At 38.6% G+C, this 23,894-nt stretch overlaps 1 protein-coding gene across 8 annotated transcripts in view; it reads right to left on the bottom strand.

The window, feature by feature from the left end:
- The window catches only part of RGS7 (regulator of G protein signaling 7), a 263,160-nt gene extending 243,695 nt beyond the window's left edge, over positions 1-19,465 (bottom strand). For 7 of the 8 annotated variants that reach the window (XM_059835868.1, XM_059835869.1, XM_059835870.1 and 4 more), the window contains exon 1: positions 19,370-19,447. In XM_059835868.1, the coding sequence (XP_059691851.1) occupies positions 19,370-19,447 (78 nt within the window). Of the gene's footprint in view, positions 1-19,369 lie in introns of all 8 variants that reach the window. The other variant, XM_059835876.1, reaches the window with a different exon arrangement.
- Positions 19,466-23,894: the final 4,429 nt, after the last annotated feature.

The following is a 23,894-nucleotide window of genomic DNA, read 5'->3' as shown; positions in this document are numbered from 1 at the left end:
ACAGTACCCAAAAAGAATTCTCAGAATTATTTGCTGCTTAAAAAAAAAAAAAAAACAAAAAAACCCACAACCAGAAAACTACCCAGACATGTTTTCAGAAACAGAGGATAAAAACTGTTTATTGTCCCTCTAAATATAAAGCTCATGTCTTCAAATGTATGTCTTTATCTTCAGCTAGATTTTAATTGTGTACCTCACAGACTTTTATAAAAATCAATGATAAAACTATCATCTGGATAATCTTCCTGCTGTGTGTTTAAATGACTTGAAAAGTACTCTGTGTCCTTGGAATAAATTGACTCAAATACAAGAGTACAAGATGCAAGATAAGATGAGAGATCAATAGAGTAATGTGCAGGTAAGCAAGTGAGCCAATAGATACTTATCAGTGGTAAAGCAGGTAGTTAAATCCAAATACAACAGAGCCTAAGATCAGTATACTGACAAATTAGAATGGTATCAACCACTAATTTAATGTCAATGAGTACACCTGCAAGAAAGTCATCAAACAACAAATGCTGCCAAATGCAAAGCAGCATTAATGAAAATCACTAATCAACAAAATTGGTTTCATAACCAATAAATAAAGAACAATTTTATTAAAATTCTTTTAAAAAAATCAATTTGAAAATACTGATTCAGAATAAAATTTGTATTGTCTAGTTTACAAAACACAGACAATTAATAGCTGGAAAACATAGGAAGAGATTTTATTATAGTTAGGCAGTTGCATGATGGACCCTCCAGGGAGAAACAAACAAACAGACTGCCACCCCCCCAAAAAAAACCAAAAAACCAAACAAACAAAAAAACCAAAACAACAAAAAAACCCCTTGAAGTCATGAACAGCTTTGTATTTTCTTAGACCAAAACAAAAAAATCTGCCTCTGGTGCCCTCAATTTCACCACCTCCTTGAGTGCTGAAATAATTTCCAAAGGAAACTAAATTAATCTCCAAATCCACACCCTTAGCTGCTATACCCACCAGCTTAAGACCTGCATTCTTCAACTAGAAAACCTTGCCCTGTGTGTTTTGCTCCTAAGCCTAAGATTCTGCAGTGCAAGAGGAGGTATAAAACCAGATGATGCTAAAAGTGAACTCAGCAGCATGGTAAATTGCATCTGCTAGCTGTTGTATCAAAGACAAGTTAAATACAGTTTGCCTTCATTGAACTACAGGAAGGTTCTACATATACATAGCCATGTAGTCCTACTAATGAATGGATCTGCCTTACCATCTTAAATGCTCTGCAACACTCTGAAGTTCGTCTCCTGCTAAGACTTCGAGAACCAGCCTTTTTTAAAAAACAAACAAACAAAATCAAACAAACAAAATAAAAAAAACCCAAAACCAACAACAACAAAAACCGAGCAAAAAAACCCCCACCACCTTCAGATGTCTTCACAGAATACTACAATGGTTTAGATTGGAAGGGACCTTTAAAGATCATCTAACTTACTCTGACTTATACAATATTATTCATATTTGTCAAACTTCAGACAGTCATGGCTATGCAGTCAGAAGAATGTTTTACTATTTTCTACTAACTGTAGTTCAGAATACTCCTTATATGTATAGCACCAAAACATTTTCTAGCAGTTTTAAGACGTGATCACTGTACCAGGATCTTGTGCTTTTGAGCTGCCATTATTTAAATATAAAGTTTTTTATTTTATTCTGCAACTGGGATACTCTTCAATAGTAGATCTCTTTCAAGCGTACACTGGCCTGTGTATTTACAGTGATCATTCACTTACAGAATTACACTTGTTCTGACAAGTACCTACAGGTAATATTTACAACATTTCAAGGCTTGTGATGACCAAGAATTGAAATGGTGATTACAAATGGTTATACAGATTCATATGAGAAAGAATATAATTTTGAAACTTAAGAGCCTCCCAAACAGAACAACAGTCAAGATCTTTATGGCGACTGCAAATAAGAATAACAATTTGATCCCTCAAATCTGCGTAATAAAAGCCAAAGCTTTTTTGGTAATTTATTTCCCTAAACATGTTCTTCTCCAGCAAGATAATTTCACATAATAAAATAATATGATAATATTGCCAAATCAAGTTTTTTCATGCTGTTTGACATGCTCTAGCCTGCACATGGAAATCCATCAATTCATCCACCAGATTAGTGCTTGCAAAAAACACATCATTTTTTGAGGACATCTGCACTGATGAGAACCACATTGGAGAATGTATTTCAAAGAAGAATCAAGGATGTACAGCTTATTTTTCAATCACCCACATAGCACCTTTAAAATAAAAACATTAAAAAAAAAATGTACTAAAGTAATAGAAACCATTTCAAAACTTCGTGTAATATTGCAACTCATTTTTAAAACTGGAATTCAAACTTCTTCAAAAGTGAAAGAAAACAAACCCACCTCCTTTGAAGAAGTATGGCTGAAGTTAGTCATAAAATAATGTCTCAAACATTCTCCTTATCTTTGTGTTTATTAAAAAAACAAAGTCTCCTTCCTTTCAAAAAGACTCCAAAAAAGACAAAATTCAGAAACTGCAAATTCCATTTGAGGAACAGTGAATGGAAATAGATCTGGGACATTACCACACCACTTTTAAGCTGTAAGATCCAACAGTACTCTGTAGAAAAAATCAATTTGTCAGGCTGTGAGATAAAAAAGCATTTTCTCTTGTCTTCTTAGTGACACACAGACAATCAAAGACTCTTCATCTGAACTGAAAAGTCTGGTGAGCACTTCAAGATATGAGAAAATACGGATAGCCAAAACAGGCCCTTGTAGATTATTATTAAAATAAGCTGAGAGAGTTTTTCTTGTTTAGAATTTCCATTTCTATTGCCTAAAAGTAACAAACAGAAGTCATTGGTTGCAGTAGTTAAGAAGATATTTGGTTTCAACAGAGCTTCTATAAATATCATTTGCAATTGTTAGCTGATTTACTGAGTTGTAGCTTTCACAGCAATATTGCTTGATTAATAAATATATATATATATTTGCACTCCCACAATGGAATTGGAATTCTTAGCCATTTTTAAAAATAGTCAGTGATGACAGACTGCACTTGGAAACACATGAAAAGTTAAGTGCAAATAAACTGCCTTTCAGGTATATCACAATCAAGAGCATCCACATTGTCACCTGAGATGCTCCAAATATTCAGGGCATCAACAACCGTAATTTTCAGGGTCTCTGATTAATACTGTAAATGTCATTAATCCAAGAGGATGTTCAAATTATGTCCAAAATCATTCTTCTGCTGCTTTTTATTTAATAAGGTCTTTCGCCTGCATTCATTTAAGATGACTGCAAAGTTCAAACTGCTGCAAAGTCAGGCATCAGTTATAAGACTTGAGTGGAAGACAGGGGTAATAATCACTTGTTTGCTAAAGGTCATGTTTTTTAATGGGGCCTCTTAGATTACACTCACCAACAGTCTCAGTCCATACAAGTGACTATTTTTGGCTAACGGCCACGGACAGAATTTCTTCTTCAGCAGTTTTGACCTGTTATATTTACCTCTGTTTTACTGGTATGTTGTGGTCCACAGATTGTAGTCTATGTAAGATTTATAAGACAAATCTTGTGGCTCTCTCATTACTTTAGAAAAGGCAAAAATGAGAAGCTTTGAATAAAGACCTTCGTATCTACAACCAGATTAATTCGTCTTTTACCCTGAAAACTGTTATAAGGTAATTTCGGTAACATATCAGCAAAATTATCAGCAAGTAATTACCAAAACATTATATCTGTATGTATCTGTAGATACACAGATTTTCTAATGTATCATTGTTTTTGTACAAGGGGATGTTGAGGATGTGCTGATAAAATATGACTTATGTTAAAGAAGCTTAAAGGCTGTTGAAGAAAGATAAGGGTCTGTAACAGAAGCCCCCAAAAGTTCAAGCAGAGATGGTAGCAGAGACTTTTGACAGTACTGGCACAGGATGATACCTGGGCTTCTGGGCTAAAAATAGAAATCATATATCATCAAACTCCTGGTAAAGGAATGCAACCTTAGGAACTGGGTAAAACATACCATATATAGTAAAACTTGGATATAAAATGGAAATTGGGGAGCAACGAAGAAAGAGCACGCAAGACAACTGTGTTAGCAAACACAAAACAATAAATTCAAGCAGATCCAAGAGCAACGAGGGAGAAATACTCAATATCAACATCATACTATTTCTATCAGGATGAGACGTAATCCTTCACCATCCTTCTAGAAGGTAACTTAGTGCTATTGACCCTAGGACCCTAAGAAGTCCAGAAAAGTTGAGCCTAACAACCAGAGAAAGAAACAGATACTAAACAGCTTGTGTATATCAGTTTTAACTATACTAATATTCGGAATTATCCCTAATTATCTGATTTTTGCTATAGATGTGAGTGTCTATCTGTGTAGTGTATTCTAACTGGATGACTAACAACTCTGATTAGATTGCTAATACTTTAATTAGGCAAAGAGAAAAATCTTTGCTCTGCATATAAGGTGCATTTCTTTAGTCCACATAAACTGCATGGGGTGTTTAGTTTGGTTCCTTCCTCAGGGAACTTGGCTAAAATTTCAATGCAATCAAATTATGCTAATAAAAAGGTTTTATTAGATTTCCATACTGAACTGAAGAAGTGAAAATTGAACTAAAGTTGCAAAAATAAATGCATGATGGCTTATAAAAAGTTTTTGTGATTGCAGAAGGAAAAGCTTCGTCAGACTCAAATTGTAATTTGTCATATGCCTCTCTTGAACACAGCCAGAAACAGCACAAACCCCAACATAGCATCAGACTAAAATCATGCACTGTCTAGGACCATAACTCAACCTCATTAGCAGACAGCAATATTCTAACAAAACAATTTAAAGTGATATCAATTCTAGTGTTACGACTCCAGAGTTGCCATTTATAAATGAAAAAACTCGGAGAGGTAAAGCTTCTGAGAGGTAGAGATATTTTGGACAAATAAATTGGTTTAGTATCATGGATTTTAGAAGTGACACACTAAGGTGCTTCTAATGTTACTTAATAAAAGATTATGAAAAGTGGAAAAGAAACTAGACACTAATCCAAAGTGTGGGAAATATTTTATATCATTAGCAAAGCTAATCATTCCAGAGCACACAGTTGTGTTAGTAGAAGAGGTAAATGAAGACAGAGTTCCAAAAAGAAATGCTGTACATTTTTAAGAGGTGACACATGGGAGTTGCTAGTTCAAAAGTAATACTTGTCAGAAATTTGAATCTATTTGAATCTCTTCAACAAAATATGACATGAAAAAATGTCCTAGCTAAGTAATAATGGTTATTAAATGCCCAAACCTGCTGATGCAGTTTTATAGAGAACATGTACTTTTAAAGAGCATAGTCTTTCCTCTACATGATTCTCTCCCCTTGCTCAAAGGCAAAACACTTCTGTGTATGGATGTAAGAAGTAATAATAAAAGAGAGGACCACACTGATAAAGCAAGAAACTGTTTAAGCTGGGTGGCAAAACTTAGTCATAGCTAGAATACCTGCTGCAGACATGCGTACACATGCACACACACAGTTTGGTGAATTACAACCTGCTGGTCATGGCACAGATACCAATAATATCAGCCTTATTAAAAAAAACCGAAAAAATAAAAAGCAAAACACATGACTGCCAAGCAAAAGAAACAAATAAGCCAGTTGTTTTACAGGTCTACTCATGTTTCACAGGAATACTGTGTATGAAGCTGCATAGGTTCATTCAAATCATCGCTATTCATATTAAACTCACACTATCCATATGAATGCAGATTGAAAGACTAGATTTTCTACTTCAGCATAGCGAATGTTAGGATATATTGCTGAGAGGTACAATTACAATATCTGTTTACAAAAATTAGAGCTTGGGGAAAATATAGTGTGGATTAATGTCCCTTTAGTCACACTTGCCACAATACTTATTCAGTGTTCTGACTAGTTTTAAATTGCTGGAAAGCAAAATCTCACAAACATGGCTCCCACACACCACTTTAGTTACAGATATCCTCTGCTCTTTTAGTGGCACAAAAAAACCCCTATGTTTGGATTCCATGGAATTACATATTATTTCGAACATAGCATTTATAGGCATTACAGAAGTGAGATTAGGCTGCCGTGGTTAGAAAGCACAAAATGACATTCCGCCAATAAAAGTCAGCACTTCTATTATTCTTGCTTGTTTCAGCACATGAGTTTCTCCTAGACAATTCACAGGAAATGGAAGGGAAAATAACTAAATCATTGGAAAAATTGTTACAGATGCCATCTGGGCTTCACAGATGGGCCTGTACTGTAGGTCATGTACATCTCCTTTCCCTCTGTCATGCATGACTCACTGAAGAATTCGAAGCAGGTAAAGAAACAGAAGCAATGACTCTAGATAGTATCAGTATCAGCACATCATGTAGAGATTTAGGCACTGTATCTCCACTTAACACTCCACTGGGAGTCAGACAAAGTTCTCCAGACTGAAGAAACCTCACTCAAAAGGGATACAAAATCTGTTAGTCAGAAAGTCAAAGGTTAGATCTGTAATGAATCACAGTGGAATTGTGAAAAACAACTGGAAAAAAGGTGTATTGGAAAAATAAGGCAATATTTGTTACTGCAATACTGCCATTACTATACTATATACGGTCCAGAAATATAATTAATGTTATCCTAAGTGTATCTTCATAATCCATCTGAATTATCTCCAAATTACAAAGGGGAAACAGAGGCACAAAATTACTACCACTTTGTCAAACAGAACAGGAGAACTGTGATTCATATCCATGTTCCCACTGCCCAATTTTCTAAATGCAATACTTGATTTTAGATACTCTCCTTGCTTTTAAGTAAACCGCATTCTGGTAATATTACAAGAATTCTCCAGCCATGAGGAATTTACAGTTTTTACAGCACTGCACAAATGAAGTTTCTGCTGTTGCAATCTTACTACTCAGAGAAGTGGGGAGGGGTTGTTTAAGATAAATGCTGTTTCACATATTATTTAAAATAATGCCTACCTCTTACTTATCTGTATCCTAAGGAGTCAAGCACAAAGTGCCTGTATACCTTTCAGCTTGCTTGATATGGAGTGATTTATTCAAAACCATTCAGCAGCACAACCTAGACCTAACCTTCCTTCTCTCACAGTCAAAGTCTCCCTCTGCATGATCGCATTCAGTCTTAAAGGGAGGCTATCAGCAGAGATCTGACAGATTAGAAGAGTGATGTAACAGACTATTCATCACAAATCATCCTAACATTAGCAAAAAGTATGCCTACTGTTGCATTTCAGTATAACATGCTATCTGCCACTGCTTTTCCACTGTGTTCTAATGCAGATTATATCCTCAAGACACCATCCATCTCTTCCTTCAGGAAAAAGGTGTTACGCTGGCTAATGACTATTATCTCATTTATTCTTGCTTGTCAGAAGTAATTCACTGCATTAATAGTTAATGTTACTATTGATATGTCAATTATGAAAACTTATTTAGCTTGGAGAAGGGCAATTCATTCAAAAGTCATCATTACATTTACTTGCTTTGAAGGGGAAATGGAAAATATAAACAAAACATAATGTTTCATCTAATTCTTTCTACAATATAGCCTACTTCAGTGGAAAAAAGCTGGAATTCACACCTATAGCACGCTGCCACCAGCACACCACTGAGTAAGAACTTCTGTAGCATTTCACTGACACAGCAACCATGTGGTACTACTTTTCAAGGAATTAACCTTCATAACCCAAGTAAGAACACCAGTTACTCTGCACTTAGGGCCACATAAATAAAGTACAATTTCACTTCTACAAGGTAAATAGGAAAGAACTTAACTTCCTTTTTTTAAAAAAAAAAAAAAGCTGAGAGGGGCATTTTCCCCCTCAACTGCATCTACTACGTGCTTCAAATGTTCAAGAAAGTACCCACCCCAAGGATAGCTAACAATGCAATAACACAGCACTCTGGACGTTTCTAGTAACACTCTGAAGTCTAACTGGCTAATACATAAGCATGCAAGTAGTCTGTCTAGTAAGTACCATTAAAGATAGCTTGCAAAAAGAATAAGACAAAAATATTTAAATGTAACCAACAATATGGCTAAAACTTAAATTGATGCTAATGTATTCATGTCAAATGTGGACTACTCAGCTAAAGTCCATTTACCATGTCTATATGGATTATATGAAAAGGTCAAAAGGGTGGGATAAGGGAGAAAAGTGAGAACATGCAGAAACAGATTTCCTCTTGCTAAGGCCTGTCAAGATAACAAAGAAGAAAAACATTGACATTTGGACCAAATCATATGAACAACTGAATTTGTAGCAAGCTTCACTTCCATTTTGGTCTTCCTCAAATACTATTCTGAAGGTAATGCAAAGACCATTCCATGCATTGAGGGAAAAAATGGAAATTACCTAGTCTCAGCCTCTGCTGACTAGCCTCCCCAAATCACTTCACCACCTCTTTTTTTATATTTACGTTGTAAATTTTATGCATAGAAATCATCTTTTCAATTTGCCAACAGAACACTAAGCCCAGCAGCCTCCTTTGTGTAACACGAGTGCAGGCAACAAACAGCAGTGTTTAGGCTGGCTGATGAACACATGATGACAGTAGAGGCTTCCCACCCTGGAAACTGCAGAACGAGCATCAATAAATTAAAACCACCGTCAAAAGACTTGATCAACAATTTGACCAGGACACCAACATCAACATCTAGCATGGAAGACACTGTTTACGAGACCAGCATTCATTCCTTCCTCAAGAGAATCCCTCTCAGCATCCCTGGGGGATGTTTGTTCACTACCCGTGGGGGAGAGCACCACTTAGTGCATCTCCAGCACCCTTTCCAGAGGCACCCGCACAATCCTGGTGCTCTCGTTCAACCCTGCTTACCTTGCCGTATTCACCAGACAGAATCACAGAATCACTAAGGTTGGAAAAGGCCTGTAAGACAGAGCATGGGTGCTATGGCTCACACGAAGACAAACATATTGCAAGTGACAGAATGATATGATGCTAAGTATTTGTCTTTCAGTGCCTCACATGCAGCGTTTTGTCCTTGAACCTACTCCGTGTCCTTTAATATTGCCGGGAGTGACCAAGAATAAACTCTATAAAATTACCAACTTAAAGAAACTATTTCACAGGACCAAAGGGTAGAATTCGTGTTTCATGGGGAAGAAAGAAGTGTAGTTCTTCAATACATTTTGGGAAAAAAGGAAGGAAGGAAAAAAAAAAAAAAAAAGGATGGCAGTAAAAGTCCTGTGCTAACACCCTTCCAGACAACATAAACTGATACCTCAGCATCTCTGTTTGTCTTCATTTAGATAACAGACATCAGTGAGTTGGAAGGAAAGGTAGAACCTTCAGAGGCAATCCATGTTTACATGCTTATACCTGTACAATATATCTTATTTTCCATATTTTAAAGTGAGAGCTCCTAAACGTTGGAATACAGTTCTAGAAAGGATTGTCAGGTCCAGTGTCCTGAAATCAAAGTTAGGCCTCAATTTTTAAATGGAAAGAAACGTAAACCAAAAGAATCTGAAAGACAATAGCATTGGCTATGGCCTGCCTGACCAGCTATGTACCAAAGTTTCTGTTAAAAGGTTACTGGCATGACAGCTACAGATCCATCAACACAGATAAATAATAAACAGAACATGTTCACACACTTTTCTTCTGAATGTACCTCAAAACAAGATACAAACACTACCTCCATATAAGAACAAGACAATGTGTTTAGTAAACAGCCAAACATGAACTTCAACGTCCAAAAGCAATGCTATAGAAGCAGAGTTGATAGTAAAGAGAAAGCAAGGTCAGAACTATTTTTTTCCAGTATAAATGAACCTAAATGCTTCAGGTCACAACTGCCTGTAGAACAGAACAGTTGTTTAAACTTTGAAAAGATTTTCCTATAGCAGAGATGCTATTCTCGTACTACAGGTTTTTAAGAAATGAGCACAGATAAAACACTATATCATTTATCCCTGTTTTAAACAAGCCAAAGGTACTTCTCCTCTCTCTTGGAAACCAAACCAATGCATTAACTTTACCGGGCATTAGTATGGCTCTTCTACACTGATGGACACTGGTGTTCCCTCCAGACCACAGGAGCCAGAATCTAAATATTTCATTCAGGTAATGTGATGATTCCACAGAGTAATAGACATGATTTATGAAGAGGTACGAAAAACCTTTAGCTCCTAGTGACTTGAATGAGATTTGTCGTTGCTTAGTAACTCTTAAAAAAACCTGAGACATTTGAAAGCTAGTAATACTGTGAGCAGCTGGGTAGAACTCTTGTTGTTTATAGTATTCTAATTGTCTAAAATTGCATTCCTATGACCGTAGTACTTTACCATCTAAAGTAGTACTTTGATAAATTTAAGGTACTCTGTACAAAGTAAACAGTTGATCTTCACAGAATTTCACTAAGATGAGTATAATTATACTGCAGACCACCTGTTTTACAGATGACACAGCTAAAATAAACTACTCAAGCCATACAGAAATCTTAGTATAGACCTGTATGTTAGCATTATTCATACACTAAGTTTTCCATTTGCTACTAAGAAGCCATCCTGTTTTACAATTTTGAACTACTTTTTCAGATCACGCTTATATGCCTGCAGCACTAAACGTGCCAATGTCAGGGGTTTTGTGGTACAGCCATGAAATATTCTATATTTTCTCCTCCATACAGAAAAAAGTGCACAACATAAAGAGAACTCTTATCATAAAATACGTGGCTCAAGTTTGTGTAATTTTGAGGGTTTATTATTAAGCTTTGTCATTCTTCTTGTTGATATTGATTCCATATGGCTCCTGCTGACATCAAGAGATGCCATGAATCTACATCTGAAGGCAGAATCTAGCTCACAGAAGATTAATACAGACTCTTATAGTCTGTAGTTCAGAGAAGTGTAGGTGTTAAGAAGCATTAAAATCTTTCTTTCAAAAGGCATTCAGTAAACTGCTTATTCATCCTGATACAAAAGTAGATCAGAAAAACCGTGGTTTTCCACCAGAATTTAGGGTGCTTCTAGATAACAGCTATTCTAAATACTTCAGTGCACTTCATTTTTACAACGTGGAAGACAAAGTACAATAGTGTTACATCATATACATGAGATATTGTGAAAAACTATTAGATATTTAAATGCCCTCTAATACAACCTTTTGTTCTTGTTTATTCAATTATGATCAATTATGAATCAATAATCAGATTACAATAAAAGTGGGCCTGGCTGGCATAATATTCCTTCCAAAATAAACTCTATGGGGGCTGTACATATATTTTCTTTTTTTTTTTACTGTGGATTGCTATTTAATCACCAACGAAGAACGGTCACAAAAGCATAATGGCCACAAAGGCGGCATGCCAGTAAGAGTCCTGACCCCACAGACTCTACCATGAAAGCAGACCCATCCCACTATCACTGCTTGTCCCACAGCAGCAAGACTGCACTGCTGAGGGGATATTTATAACTGCCAATCCGTTTGCTACATTAGACTACTGAAATACTGTAAGTGCATATGCATGTACATACACGTACATTCACATTATACAACCATCTACACCATCAAGAATGACTGGAACAGAAAAAAAAAATCCTTTGGTGTTATAGGGAGCAATCTTCACTTTCAGCTAGATAATCCTTGTACATCTGAACTGCATTGTGAAGAGATCCTCTGTGTTTACTATCTCTTCCTCTGTGGCACAATCCGTCCACCCTAGAACTTCGCACTGTGTTAGTCAAACAGGATTCCACACAGGTCAAAGGAAGAAGAAAGCAAACACATAACTCCAGCAGAAGCGATGCAGAAGAGTTAATACAGCTTCAAAATTCCCATTTTGCCCCGTTTCGGTAAAAACGGTACAAGAATGCCGAGAGAAAGAAATTATCCATCACAGTGAAATCATCAATCCGGATGGTCCTCGGGGTCTATTCGGCTCTTGCTTAAGGTTTTTCAGAATTAAACCCGCACATCTTAGAGACTTCCCCAAAAGGACTTCTCATTTGAATGACACTGTGGATCTAATACACTTCAAATTTCATTTAATGGCTATCAAAGATGTCCTCAATTGAGTATAAGTAGCACAATTATAAAAATCTTGAAAAATAGGTATCTTCATTGGAAAAATATGGATAAAACATACATTACGGTGTCATCTCTCCGGTCCCTATTAATCAGCAATAAAATTTTAGCCAGAAGTATATTTGAAGGAAGAGCAGGTAACAACAGTAAGAAAATGCAAGAGTGATGTCTCTGGCTTTTGATGCCCTGATCACCTTCACAGAAAAAACAGCTTCTCTGAAACTCAGCCCATAAAGCTGTCTTCTCAGAGCTACACAGAGCATTACAAACAAATTGAGAGAGATCCATAGCAGCATCTGACAAAGGAAGCTTTCAAACATAGATATACACACACGAGCACAAAACAGACCCCAAATTTTAGGAGGCTAAATAATCCAAATGCCATGCTCCCATCCCTGTCAATTAAGATGTCTGTATGTCACCTAGTAAAAGCTTTACTGACAGTTACAATGGCTTTATGAGATGCTCCTATACCTGTTCCTACAGCTTCCTTTCTTGGCCAGCCTGCTTGCCTGCACTAACCCCAGGCAGTTCTCACTCTCCAGGTGAAGCTACAGTTCCCAACTCTGCTTCTCAGACAGTTCAGCTCCAAGAACTAATGTCCCCTGTGTGTTCCCAGCCAACCTCATCCCTGCTATATCTATTCCAGTTACTCTTACAACCAACATGTACTTTAATAACTAACTCAACCTTTTTACTTCCAACTTTCTTTTATAGACTGAAAATCAAAATTCTCAGCTGATCCCTTTGCCATGGAAAATTGTACATGTACTTTGTCTTCACTGCACCATCGTCTCAAAGTTTCATTTGAAGATGTTTTTGTAAAGTGGTCAATCTCCTTCTCCTACTAATCCCACTCTCAAAGTTTTCTTCCCTTATTCATTTTTGTAAGGTTCATATTACCACTATTAATATCCAGACTTTTCTTGCATTGATCAAAGTCAACAAAAGGTATCCTCCTGCATTTCCAATGTCTTCCCCCACTACTGCAACCTGTTTCCATTAAAGAAAAAAAAAAAAAGAAATAACAGAAGCCATTCTGCGTAGTATTTTGCAAGCTCAGCCCTAATGTTTCCCTCTTCTGTAGAAAATAGTTTTCTCTGTTTTACCAAAAAATGGATTTTTAGCTTTTCCACTGCTCTGACATGTCACTGGCATGCCTCAGTTTACCCATCTGTAACACAGAGAATAATTATATGCATCTCTTTTGTAAAAGCTTTATTTTTTTAGATATATAGTTGAAAACCAGCTATTGTTCACACTCTATTATTATGTGTCTGCAGTCTTTACCTTTCCCCAACACTTTGTCTGAAAACTTATAGCATGCAAAAAACAATTAAACATATTCTGCTGGTGACTTTATTCTGTTCTTTCTAGGCTTGACCTGGGATTTACATTTGTAAGTAGACTTCATAAGCCCAATTTCTTCTCTTTTAGCAGCTTTTACAGACTGATTTGGAGAAGCTGGTGTAGTGCTTCCTATACTGAAAATTAGAACTATGCTTCAATTGGTTTGTGATTCCTGAATTGGGGAAATAGCCACATTTTAACAAGTTGCATTTACATGCAAGTATTTTAACGTGGCCTCATTATAGTTCATATCAGCTTTGGTGGGAATCTGTCAAATGTTATCATATGATAGATGTTACTATAAAAATTCCTGCAGTCCACAAAGAATGTTTTAAGTCTGAAGAAAACAAAACTCGAAACTCCGAAACAAACAATTTCTGACTCCGTATTACACGTCACTATCAATAGCATCATTGTTTCCATAGCTACAAATGTAGACTGAAAAAAGAAGCAGAGAAACTGAAAATGACAATGCACAATCAAAACAGGCACATACAGTTTTCAAACAGCACATGTGGGACGGAGAAAGGTAACATGGTGGCACAGAATTCTGTGGGGTTTTTGCATTTGACAGTAAAGCCAGTGATCTGAGCACATTAAGCTCAGAACAGTAAGCAGCAGTAAACCTCTCACTGCAATATCACTTGATACATTTCTACACACAGCAGGAATCACCAAAGCAAATATACAGGGCAGGTGCCCCTCTCACAGATCTAGCCACCTGTAGACTCAGATAGACATATTTTTAATCAGGTTTCCTTGACAGTTTCAGTGGTTCAGTATAGTTGTGAAGACAATCAAATCTTTTATACTGTTCTTATCACAAATGATGCCAAAACATACATACTATACCTAGTACTACCAATAACAATTCCAGGAAAGGATACAGCATCAAAGCGAATCACTGCGCAAGGGGTAAATGCAAAACATGAGGGTGAGAGAGTACAGGGAAACATGCAGTCTCACCACATAAAAGGCACTCCACAGCATCTAGCACCCATTCTGTCCTTCAGCATTAAGTTCCTGCCCTCTAAATACTACCTGCGTAATAGCTTACTTCACTATCAACCAACTACTCTGGAACTATGACAACATCCTAAAAACATTCATACTGGATAGAGAGGTAAATTCTGTTTTTCCTACAGGTGGAATTCCTGAGGTTCACAAATGTGGACCTTTTGCCATAACAAAGACCAGCATCCAAGACCTCTAACAGTACCACTCCTCTTCTCAGAAGAAGAAACTACATAATGAAGAGGTATACTGTAATTTAATTAAAAAAAAAAACACCACACAAAAACACAAAAAATCCCACTTATCTCTAGTACCTTAGAGTACCCTGGCATTTGCAATGTAGTAACAAACTCGGTAGTTTACACTGGGAGAAAGATGCCTCCATAGGTTGTGATGATATATTCAGAAATGCATAGTATCAGACTAATTCTTCCCTTATCAAAGTGAGTGACAGCACTTCGAAAAATCCCACCTACCATGTCCTTCCTTAGTCTCACAGGCTCTAAGAATACAGTTATCTGCGATATCATTTTCTTCCAACAATCTTTTTTAAGGGAGCAGTTGATAAAAGCCGCATGAGAACACAGTATTATCTGCACACTATGCTGGAAGTCATCTCTGGTACAAGCAGAGGAGAGGAGAATGGTTATTAGAAGATCATGGTCACTATTTCCTCAAATGTTGTCACTGCATGGCTATTGCTCCTTTACAACAACATTTGCTAAGTATCACACTTTGGAGGCATAGTTTCTATGAAGAATATCAGATCACGGTAAACTAAGAAGTAGCTTGAGATTACAAATTCAGCCCTTGCTATACGTGAGTACCGATATACATGACTTTCAACAATTGTCACAGGAACAGAATAAACACCTCATTACCTTCATTACAACATTGAAAGCCCCAACTGTTAGTCATTCTCATCAGCTTTGGCAAAAGCTATTTTAATGCTTGGGGCAGTAAGGAAGGTAGAGAATCAAAGTCCCAGTCACAAGAATATTACTATTCAGACAAGGCTAATCTTATTGCTACAAAATAAAGCTATCATCTCTCAAATGAAGCTAGTTCAGACAGCAATAGAACAACCATTAAACTTACAAATTACAACTCTTAATCCTTGCAGCATATGTTTGACTAAAAATGTAAGCAAAGCACAGACCAGAAAGATAAACTTTTAGCAGGATCAGCAGTAGGTCTAAAATGGAAGTTCCTCAAAAACAACTCTTATTCTTTTAATTATTGGTGCCATGCATGAGATGAAAAAAAAGGCAGATCAGGCTCCAAAACTTAGAAAAGCTGCACAATATGGGCCTTATATTACCTCTCAAGTTTCTTCTTTAAGACCTGGCTTGCAGCAGTAAGTTAGTGTTGCTGAAATCCAAGATGATGAGCAACTTGTGATGTTAAAATACTATGGATTCTAGTCTCTTATCTCTTTTAATTGCTGACTGGAATGGACTCTGTTAGAGAGGAAGTAAAAGCAGGGGGTTTACATTTTTCATGTTTGCCTCAGGCTGCTAGCAGAAAAATTCAGGACTTTTTCTAAGGTATGTCAGTACCAATGACATGTCACATGTCATTACTTTATAATTACGCTGATAGCCAAAAAGAATAATGCAGCTGACATTCTATTAAACTAAAAAGTATTCCCCAAGGCATAAAAACTCTGACAGAAGCATCTTAAAAGGCACTGTAAAAATGATATAAGGAACTATTTATCTGTGCTGCTGTCTTTTCCATCACATATTCAAATAAGAGATTCTTAGTTATGTATGCATTGAATATTTAATTATCCTATGCTGATTTTAAAAAACTATTTCATATCTGAAAGCCAAATGCAATGAAACCCTTCTTTGACTTTGAATACAAGTTACTATGAGAATAACAGGCTATCTATGCTCTATATTACAATTTGATAATCCATCTTTCTTCAACACTTTTAAAAAGTAACATCACAAACCAAATACTTTTAAAAAAGTAAAAAACCAGACTTTTTTGTCAAGAGTTTGAAATTTACTTAAAGTACAATAATGATTCTATAATGATTCAAACCTTAAATACTGAATTTGTAAACACCAGAACTTCATTCTGTACAGAATTTTCTGTAAAATGCTCCTGACAGAATCAGGATTCAAGAAACCCCAAGCTGTAACTCCATATAGTTTAGAACATACTTAGTTCAGATTGTGTCTTAAAGTTAGACAGACTAGCAGAATTAACAGATTACAAAATTGTGGTTTATATCCAAAGTAATGGTCTTCGCTCAGCATGGCCAAATTTTAGTTCTTCGTTAACACAAGTAGTAAGAGATGTCCCATCTATTCCTTGCAGGTACACATATCACAAAGTGTGTGCTATTTCTTGTGTTGATGTTGTATAAACTACTGGAAGAAAGCATTTCTGCATTTGTGGATTTCAGCAATGTTATTCAAAATATTCCTTCTGAACACAGCCAATAGCCCATTTACATTTTTTTCTAGCAACTATTAATAATTTTCCACTTGGCCAAAAAAAAAAAAGTCCTTCATGAAGCTGGCAGATCTAGTTCTTTGTTCACTCTGCACAGTGCTTTCATTTCCAACACAATGACAGACAGAGAAGTACTGTGTTTTCAAATGTATTACAAGGAATCCTATGATTTAGTTGTTGCTATTAAAGAATTATTTTCAGCGATGATATACTCTGAAGTTAAATGACTTCCACCTAACTATCTTCCTCTTAAGTTCCTGGCACAGAATTTATAACACATTTGATTACAGCAATATCATACTGAAGAAAAAGGCAGGTGACTTTTTAAAAAGTTATCTGTTATTTTGTTGCCTGTTCCTTGAATACTGCCAAAGGAAGGACTACTTAGTTTTCTCTCTGTACTCTAACACCAGTATGCACAGTCTTAAATGATCTTTTGATTCACCATGCTACAAAAACAAGTTGACATGTACAAAAATAAATATGGCAGGTAATGCTGTAGAAGGTCAGCATTCTTCAGAAGTTTAATGCTCAATGCATCGTTTGCACTTTAGCGACAAGGGAAGGACCACTGCTACACTGGAAGACACAAACTGGTATCATCCCTTTTAGCACTGATTTACAGAGAACTGAAGAGGTGTTCGATGCTTTGATTTGCTGAGCATATACCTGAGGTTTTGTGTCCTATCCCCGCACCTCATTTTCAGACCCTGCATCACCAGGATTCTCGTCACTTGCCTCGGCAGTTCCATTTCAATCTTCAGGCTGCTCAGGGGCAGTGTTAAATTTTGGCATGAGGTCACACTAAATATAATGGGTTACAAGCTTGACCAGTTCCTCAGACAAAGTCACGACAGGAGAAGAGAAACAGCTTCTCTGTGTTCCCCCTCCATGTACTAAATAAGCTAAGGAAAGACTTCTTTCTCAGCATGGAAGTACATGACAAATGTGCAAAGATTCTGTTTAGAAAGATCAAAAGCCTATAAAGAACAATATAAGCTTTGGTATATTGCTTTTAATATATGCAGCATATTTTCACATATAAATTTATGCATACAATTGCATTCTGAATCACACTTGTGGTGTTAATGGCAAGGTAACCCCGTATTTTTCTAGATGTGCATTCTTACATAGATGGATAACTAAGGTTAAGTTCATAAATTCATTCACTTATGTAAAAAGAGTCTAATTTTTCAAAATAGGAAGGGAAAAAAAAGCATGCATCAGACTTCAATTTGAGACATTTGAGAAATTTTTTAATTTCTGGGAAAAGAACACTTACAGTTACCGACGATACCTCAGTTCACCTCAAACTAAACTGAGTATATATCAGATGCTTTCTATTACAGTTAACTTGCAAAAAGAAAATTCAATGCCTCTAATAAATTAAAAAAATTTTTTATTTTCCACCTGATAAAAACAACCACAAAGAAGTTAGTAAGCACTGTGTTCTAGGAATAAACAAGTAGTTGCATAATTATGCTGTCACAAACTGAAATACAAAGTCATTTTTCTCCATTATTATTAGAATTTATTTTGTTATTCTTGTTTGATAAATGCAATTAAGGCTGTATAAAAAAATAAATGTATAAACGCCTCTCAAAATCCCCAAGCATTTACTGTCACTTAAATGAAAGCACAGAGGCTAAATAAGCCCCACTACTGGAGTTCAATGTCTGGAAATTTGTGTATTGATGCTATTAGAATAACTACATTAGAAATCCTTCCCAGAGAGAATCCCTGGAGTGTATGTGTTTGGTTTTTTTAAGTTGTGGCGATTGCAGATAAGTAATATCTTTAATCAGTTTTTCCTCTCCTATGAAATAAGTTAATGGTTCTGACTTCCATGCACTCTGAAAATCTTTGCCCAGAGACAGTAATACAAAATAATGTATTATACAGTTAATATTTAGCTTTAAAATATACTAATTCATTTTACAAATAGATTTTACAAGTGAACACTTGAACTCAAAACATGTTCCAGTCTGGCACATCACCACCATCACATAGCATATGTATCAATGCATAAAGTGAATGAAATACATCAAGTATTTCAAATCGAACACCAACTGTTTCTGAACATGATGTAAAGTTGACACGTGTGTGTATTTTACCATTTAAAACAACAGATCCAGTCATTTCCCAAAACAGGAGTCACTAGTAGTACCTGGGATATAGATCTACTTTGCACATGCCATTTAAACTGCATTAGGCAGCACAAATGTCAACAGACACAAAACATTCCAAATTAGTGGCAGGTGAGCATATTCTGAAATCAGACTGCTCCATTCAACACAAAGCACAGCAGCAGCATCTATTCATGAAATTGGAGAGAAACAGCAAAACTAATGGCCTCACTTGCTAGGCAAAAGAGTCCAGGACTTCACCATTTCCTGAAGTCCCTTCTTCAGCTTTTGAAAAACACAAAGGCTTACCTTTCTGTACACCAGCATGTTTGGGGATTCATCAGCCACCCCGTTGCTGCTTTGCCCATAATTATTTCCTTGTGCCATGTCCCACAAATTTGATCCGCTTTTGAACGTTGCGCTGTAAAAGGTAAAAGTGGTTTCACTAAGACATGGCCTCAGGTCTCCTTCCTTCCCTGATGATCAATGGAGCTGACTTTCTACCAACATGTTATCAGAATCAGCGTGTGCTCTTATTCCAACAGATATTTACATTGGAGCAAAGCTGCTAATTCACCATTTACTGTCATTACTCTCCTTTGCCTGTAAATAATGAATGTAATACGTTAATCTAATTTAGATGTTAATGAATTGTGACTCCGAACAACTCCCTGACATACCACTAACCACCATACCATGCAGATGCCTCCTCACAAAGCACTCCTTCCTCCCCTGCACAGGCTTCACCAAGGGATACTCCGCACCTTCCAGATCACAGGTTTGGAAGGACTGACTCGGCCCACCACTCTGTATTCAGCAGTGCCCCCTCCTTACGGCTCAGGCCATAGCAACTTTCACAACCCTCAAATGCACAAAAAGCAAACCAGACGCTTTAAACTTCTCTTTAATTCATGAGCACGTGTGTGCTCTTACACATGTGCCAGGGGAGGGAAGCAGGTGACAGGGGGGGAAGGAAGAAACAAGCTAGAAAACCTTTCCGGTTGCTTTCACCTACTTTCGTCGTACTTCACTGAAAAACACCGGCTCCGCCGCCAGCCCCGTCTCCTCTCCGCCCTCCCCCCGGTCACACGGGAGCTGCACTAAAGCAAGAGCTCAGATCATGCCGTAGCTTCGGCTTTGCACGCAGGTGTAAGAATGTGCTCCATCTACAGACCACACCGGCGGTTGTGGAGAGCCCGGAGGGCTGAGCTCTACTCCAAACACTTACCTCCAAAGCCCTTCCCTGCCCCCCAGACCTCTCGCGTGCGGGCTTCACTGCACCTCGTCCACAGCACCGGCTCGCCCTGCCCTGCTCCCCCAGTGCCCTTCCATGGGTGCGCGCCTCTCGGCAGCAAATGGCCGGGAGAACCGGCTCGCCCGGCGGGGAGCCCGGCGCGGCGCGCAGCCCGGCACGGCGCCCGCGGTTTCAGCACCGCGGACAGCGGCGGCGGCGGCGCCGCCCGGGGCGGCTGACGGCGGCGCCCCACCGGCCTCCCCGCAGGCGGCCCGGGGCGGGGGCGCGGAGCGCGGCTCCCCGCCCGGCGCGTTTACCTCCTGGGCCAAGGTCACTGCGCGGTGGCCGCGGCTCCTCGCCTCCTCCCGCTGCTCGTGGGGCGCCCCGCGCGGTCGGTGTCAGCCGGCAGCGGGCGGAGGGACGCGGTGATCGCTCATCACACACACGCACGCACGCACTGCGGGCGGAGGCGCTGCTGGTGCCGCCGCCGCCGCCGAGGCTGCGGCTCTCCCCTGCTCTGCCGGAGCGGCGGCAGCTCAGCTCCCTCCCCGCAATGGAGCGGCCGTCACGTGGGGGACGGGCACGTCAAAGGTGCTGCTGCTGCCGCTGCTGCTGCTGCCGCTCCGCCACACAGCAGCCCTCCTCCTCCTCGGCGCTCTCGGCTCGCTCACCGAAAACAGCGGCCAAGAAACTGCAGCTGCCAGCAGATCTGGCAGCAGCCCCCGTAAATGAGATTAGGCAGCACTGGAGGGCTGGGCAGGAAGAGAATGTGGGCTAATGGGATAGGGAAGGAAGAGAGGGAGTTGGTGGTGAAAGACACTGGTGGGGAAAGTGTGTCGCCGCCTTCTTACTCCTTTACCGACAGCAACAGGGAATCTGCCTGTTCCTCTGCCTTATGCTGGACACTTCATGTATTTTTTTCAGTGAGAACTAGGGAGAGCTTGTGTCGTGTTGGCACTGCAGACCTCTCCGAGCAGTGGAACGGAGAGAGCACAGAGCGAGTCTGTTCCAGCCAAATAGGAAGGAGCCCTGAGGGCACCTCAGGACACCTTCAGGGCTGTTATGCTATGTCCCAGGCAACTACCTAATTTGTGAAGGCCTGGGATTGGCCATGATAAAAGAAAAAGATCAGGCCTTTAAGTCTTACTTCCTCATGACAGATAGACAAGAATGCTTTGATTTTCCAAAAGGGTTGAAACACCCAGAACTCAACATCCACAAAACCACAAGATACTTAAATGGTTAAGCTTTGGGATATTCCCATTTGAAAGTGTCTTTTCTGGAAACAATAACTCTTATTACAAGGATGATCTCGCAAAAGAAGTCATCATCCACTGTGCACTGCACATTGTGCAGTGTGCACTGGTAAATCAAGCACAGAGGCTTCCACAGATACTGCGTCATCTCCACTCTTACTTTTTCTACCTTTCCCACATCTCAGAGAGACTCAAATCAACACTAGCCTGGTAGAAGTCTGCTATTATGAACTACTTTTAACTACTCTTCCAAACTTTGCCTTCAGATCCTTTAACAGAGAATGTGACAAATTAGCTAAGGCAACAATAGGGAGTCACAGTGGCCACAACAAAATAAAGGAGAAAGGACTGGGATGATCTGGACTTCCTGCAGAGCTGAGGAAAGGAAGATACAGGTTTGATAATGGTCCTAGAATGAACACCAGAGTAAAGAAAGATGATCTCCATCATGAATAGGAAAGTTCTTCAGAGAGAGAAGTAGTAAAAGGTGAAATGACACAACATAGAGTAAGAATCAACCACTCAGTTCAATGAGATATATTGACAGCAAAGGAAAGGAGCTCTGTAGCAGACAGACACTGCATGTCTTGACTTTTACAGAGGAGAATAATTTAGGATGTCACAAGGAAAAGGCAATGTGTAAACAAATGGTGTGGACAAGAGAGAAATCTGGAGTTTTGAGATGGAGAGAGATCAACACAAGTGAAAGAATTCAACAGCAGAAGAGGAAAGTGAAGAAGTATCAATTGTGAATATAGTAGGCAGAGAAAATGATGAAAACTAAAGAACAAACAGACAACTGAGAAAAGACTTGTTTCCCATTGAAACTCACTTGCTGCACAGCAGCGTCTTGATGAGGCTAAGCAATGAACTCTGTATGAAAATATTAATCTTCCAACAGACCCCGTGATTCAATCCAGTCCACTGTTGAGAAACAGATACCAGCAATAAAGATCTCAGTCCAATTTCCCTAGCTTTCACACATACATCCTAAATGAGCAGCATGCAGTGTTCAGATCTCACAGATTTGACTATATAAGACTGACAGGTGCACTGGAAGTTAAGGGAAATGCCTCCCAAGTTCTGTTAAGAACATGGTGACACCCTTGTGACTGTATGACATTAAAATAAACTCAAAATCTTATTTATCATACTGGTGTTTAAATTTCTTTGAGAGTAAAAAAGGCAAATGCACAAAATATGCTTTAAATGCAATTTTACCCTAAAAAAGGAATAGGAGGAAAATCATTAAAAATATTGATAATACACATATTCCTTCCATTTGTTCTGCCAGCCAACACTTAACATGGTAATTTTGTTAAAGGGCATAACAATCAAACATTAGCAAGTTTCCAATAGTCATACTTTTTTTTCTTACTCTGCCTCATCTTGTGGAAAAAAAAAAAAAAAAAAGAAAATGAAACTCACTTGTACTGCAATTCTTGGACTACATACGTGAAGTTGTTTACAAGATGACTCCAATCTACCTAATAGCTACTATAAGCTATTCATCAAATGGATTTTGGCAGGGGTTGTGTGTCTTTGAAAAACTCCCTAAAGCTGACTAATTTAGGCAGCAACATTTCCAAGCTTTTATTTTCTGAGAATCTCTTCAAAACTACAAACTGAGTTAGATTTTGGCTATACTGCCTCCAGTCTTGCGTTTGCTTAATTTTGCTTTAACCATTCTGATTAATTTCATAAATAAAGTAAAATACAAAATGCTTTATTAGTTAGGCAAGGTTTATATATTTTCTTTGGAAAAAAAAACAAATTTCATTATCATAAATTAAGTTCTAAAGCAAGTATGTAGACAGAGCAATGACTTAGACCTACTGAAGCCAGACCAGGTATCCTCAGGGTATTCAGCTCCCTGAGCTGGAAGACAAGGATGGAGAGTAACATAAACTCCCCATAATCCAGGAGGAAGCAGTTAACAACCTGCTATGCCACCTGGACACTCACAAGTCTATGGGGCCTGATGGCATCCACCCAAGGGTGCTGAGGGAGCTGGCGGAGGAGCTTGCCAAGCCACTCTCCATCATTTATCAACAGTCCTGGTTAACAGGAGAGGTCCCAGATGACTGGAGGCTTGCCAACATGATGCCCATCTACAAGAAGGGCCAGAAGGAGGATCCGGGGAACTACAGGCCTGTCAGCCTGACCTCGGTGCCGGGGAAGATTATGGAGAGGTTCATCTTGAGGGCGCTCATGGGACACATGCAGGACAACCAAGGGATCAGGCCCAGCCAGCACGGGTTCATAAAGGGCAGGTCCTGCTTGACCAGCCTGATCTCCTTCTATGACCAGGTGACCGCCTAGTGGATGAGGGAGAGGCTGTCAA

Source organism: Gavia stellata, chromosome 2 (assembly GCF_030936135.1).
Source record: "Gavia stellata isolate bGavSte3 chromosome 2, bGavSte3.hap2, whole genome shotgun sequence".
Lineage (NCBI taxonomy): Eukaryota > Metazoa > Chordata > Aves > Gaviiformes > Gaviidae > Gavia > Gavia stellata.
The sequence above is the reverse complement of the archived record's forward strand: the minus strand, read 5'-3'. Positions and strand labels throughout refer to the sequence as shown.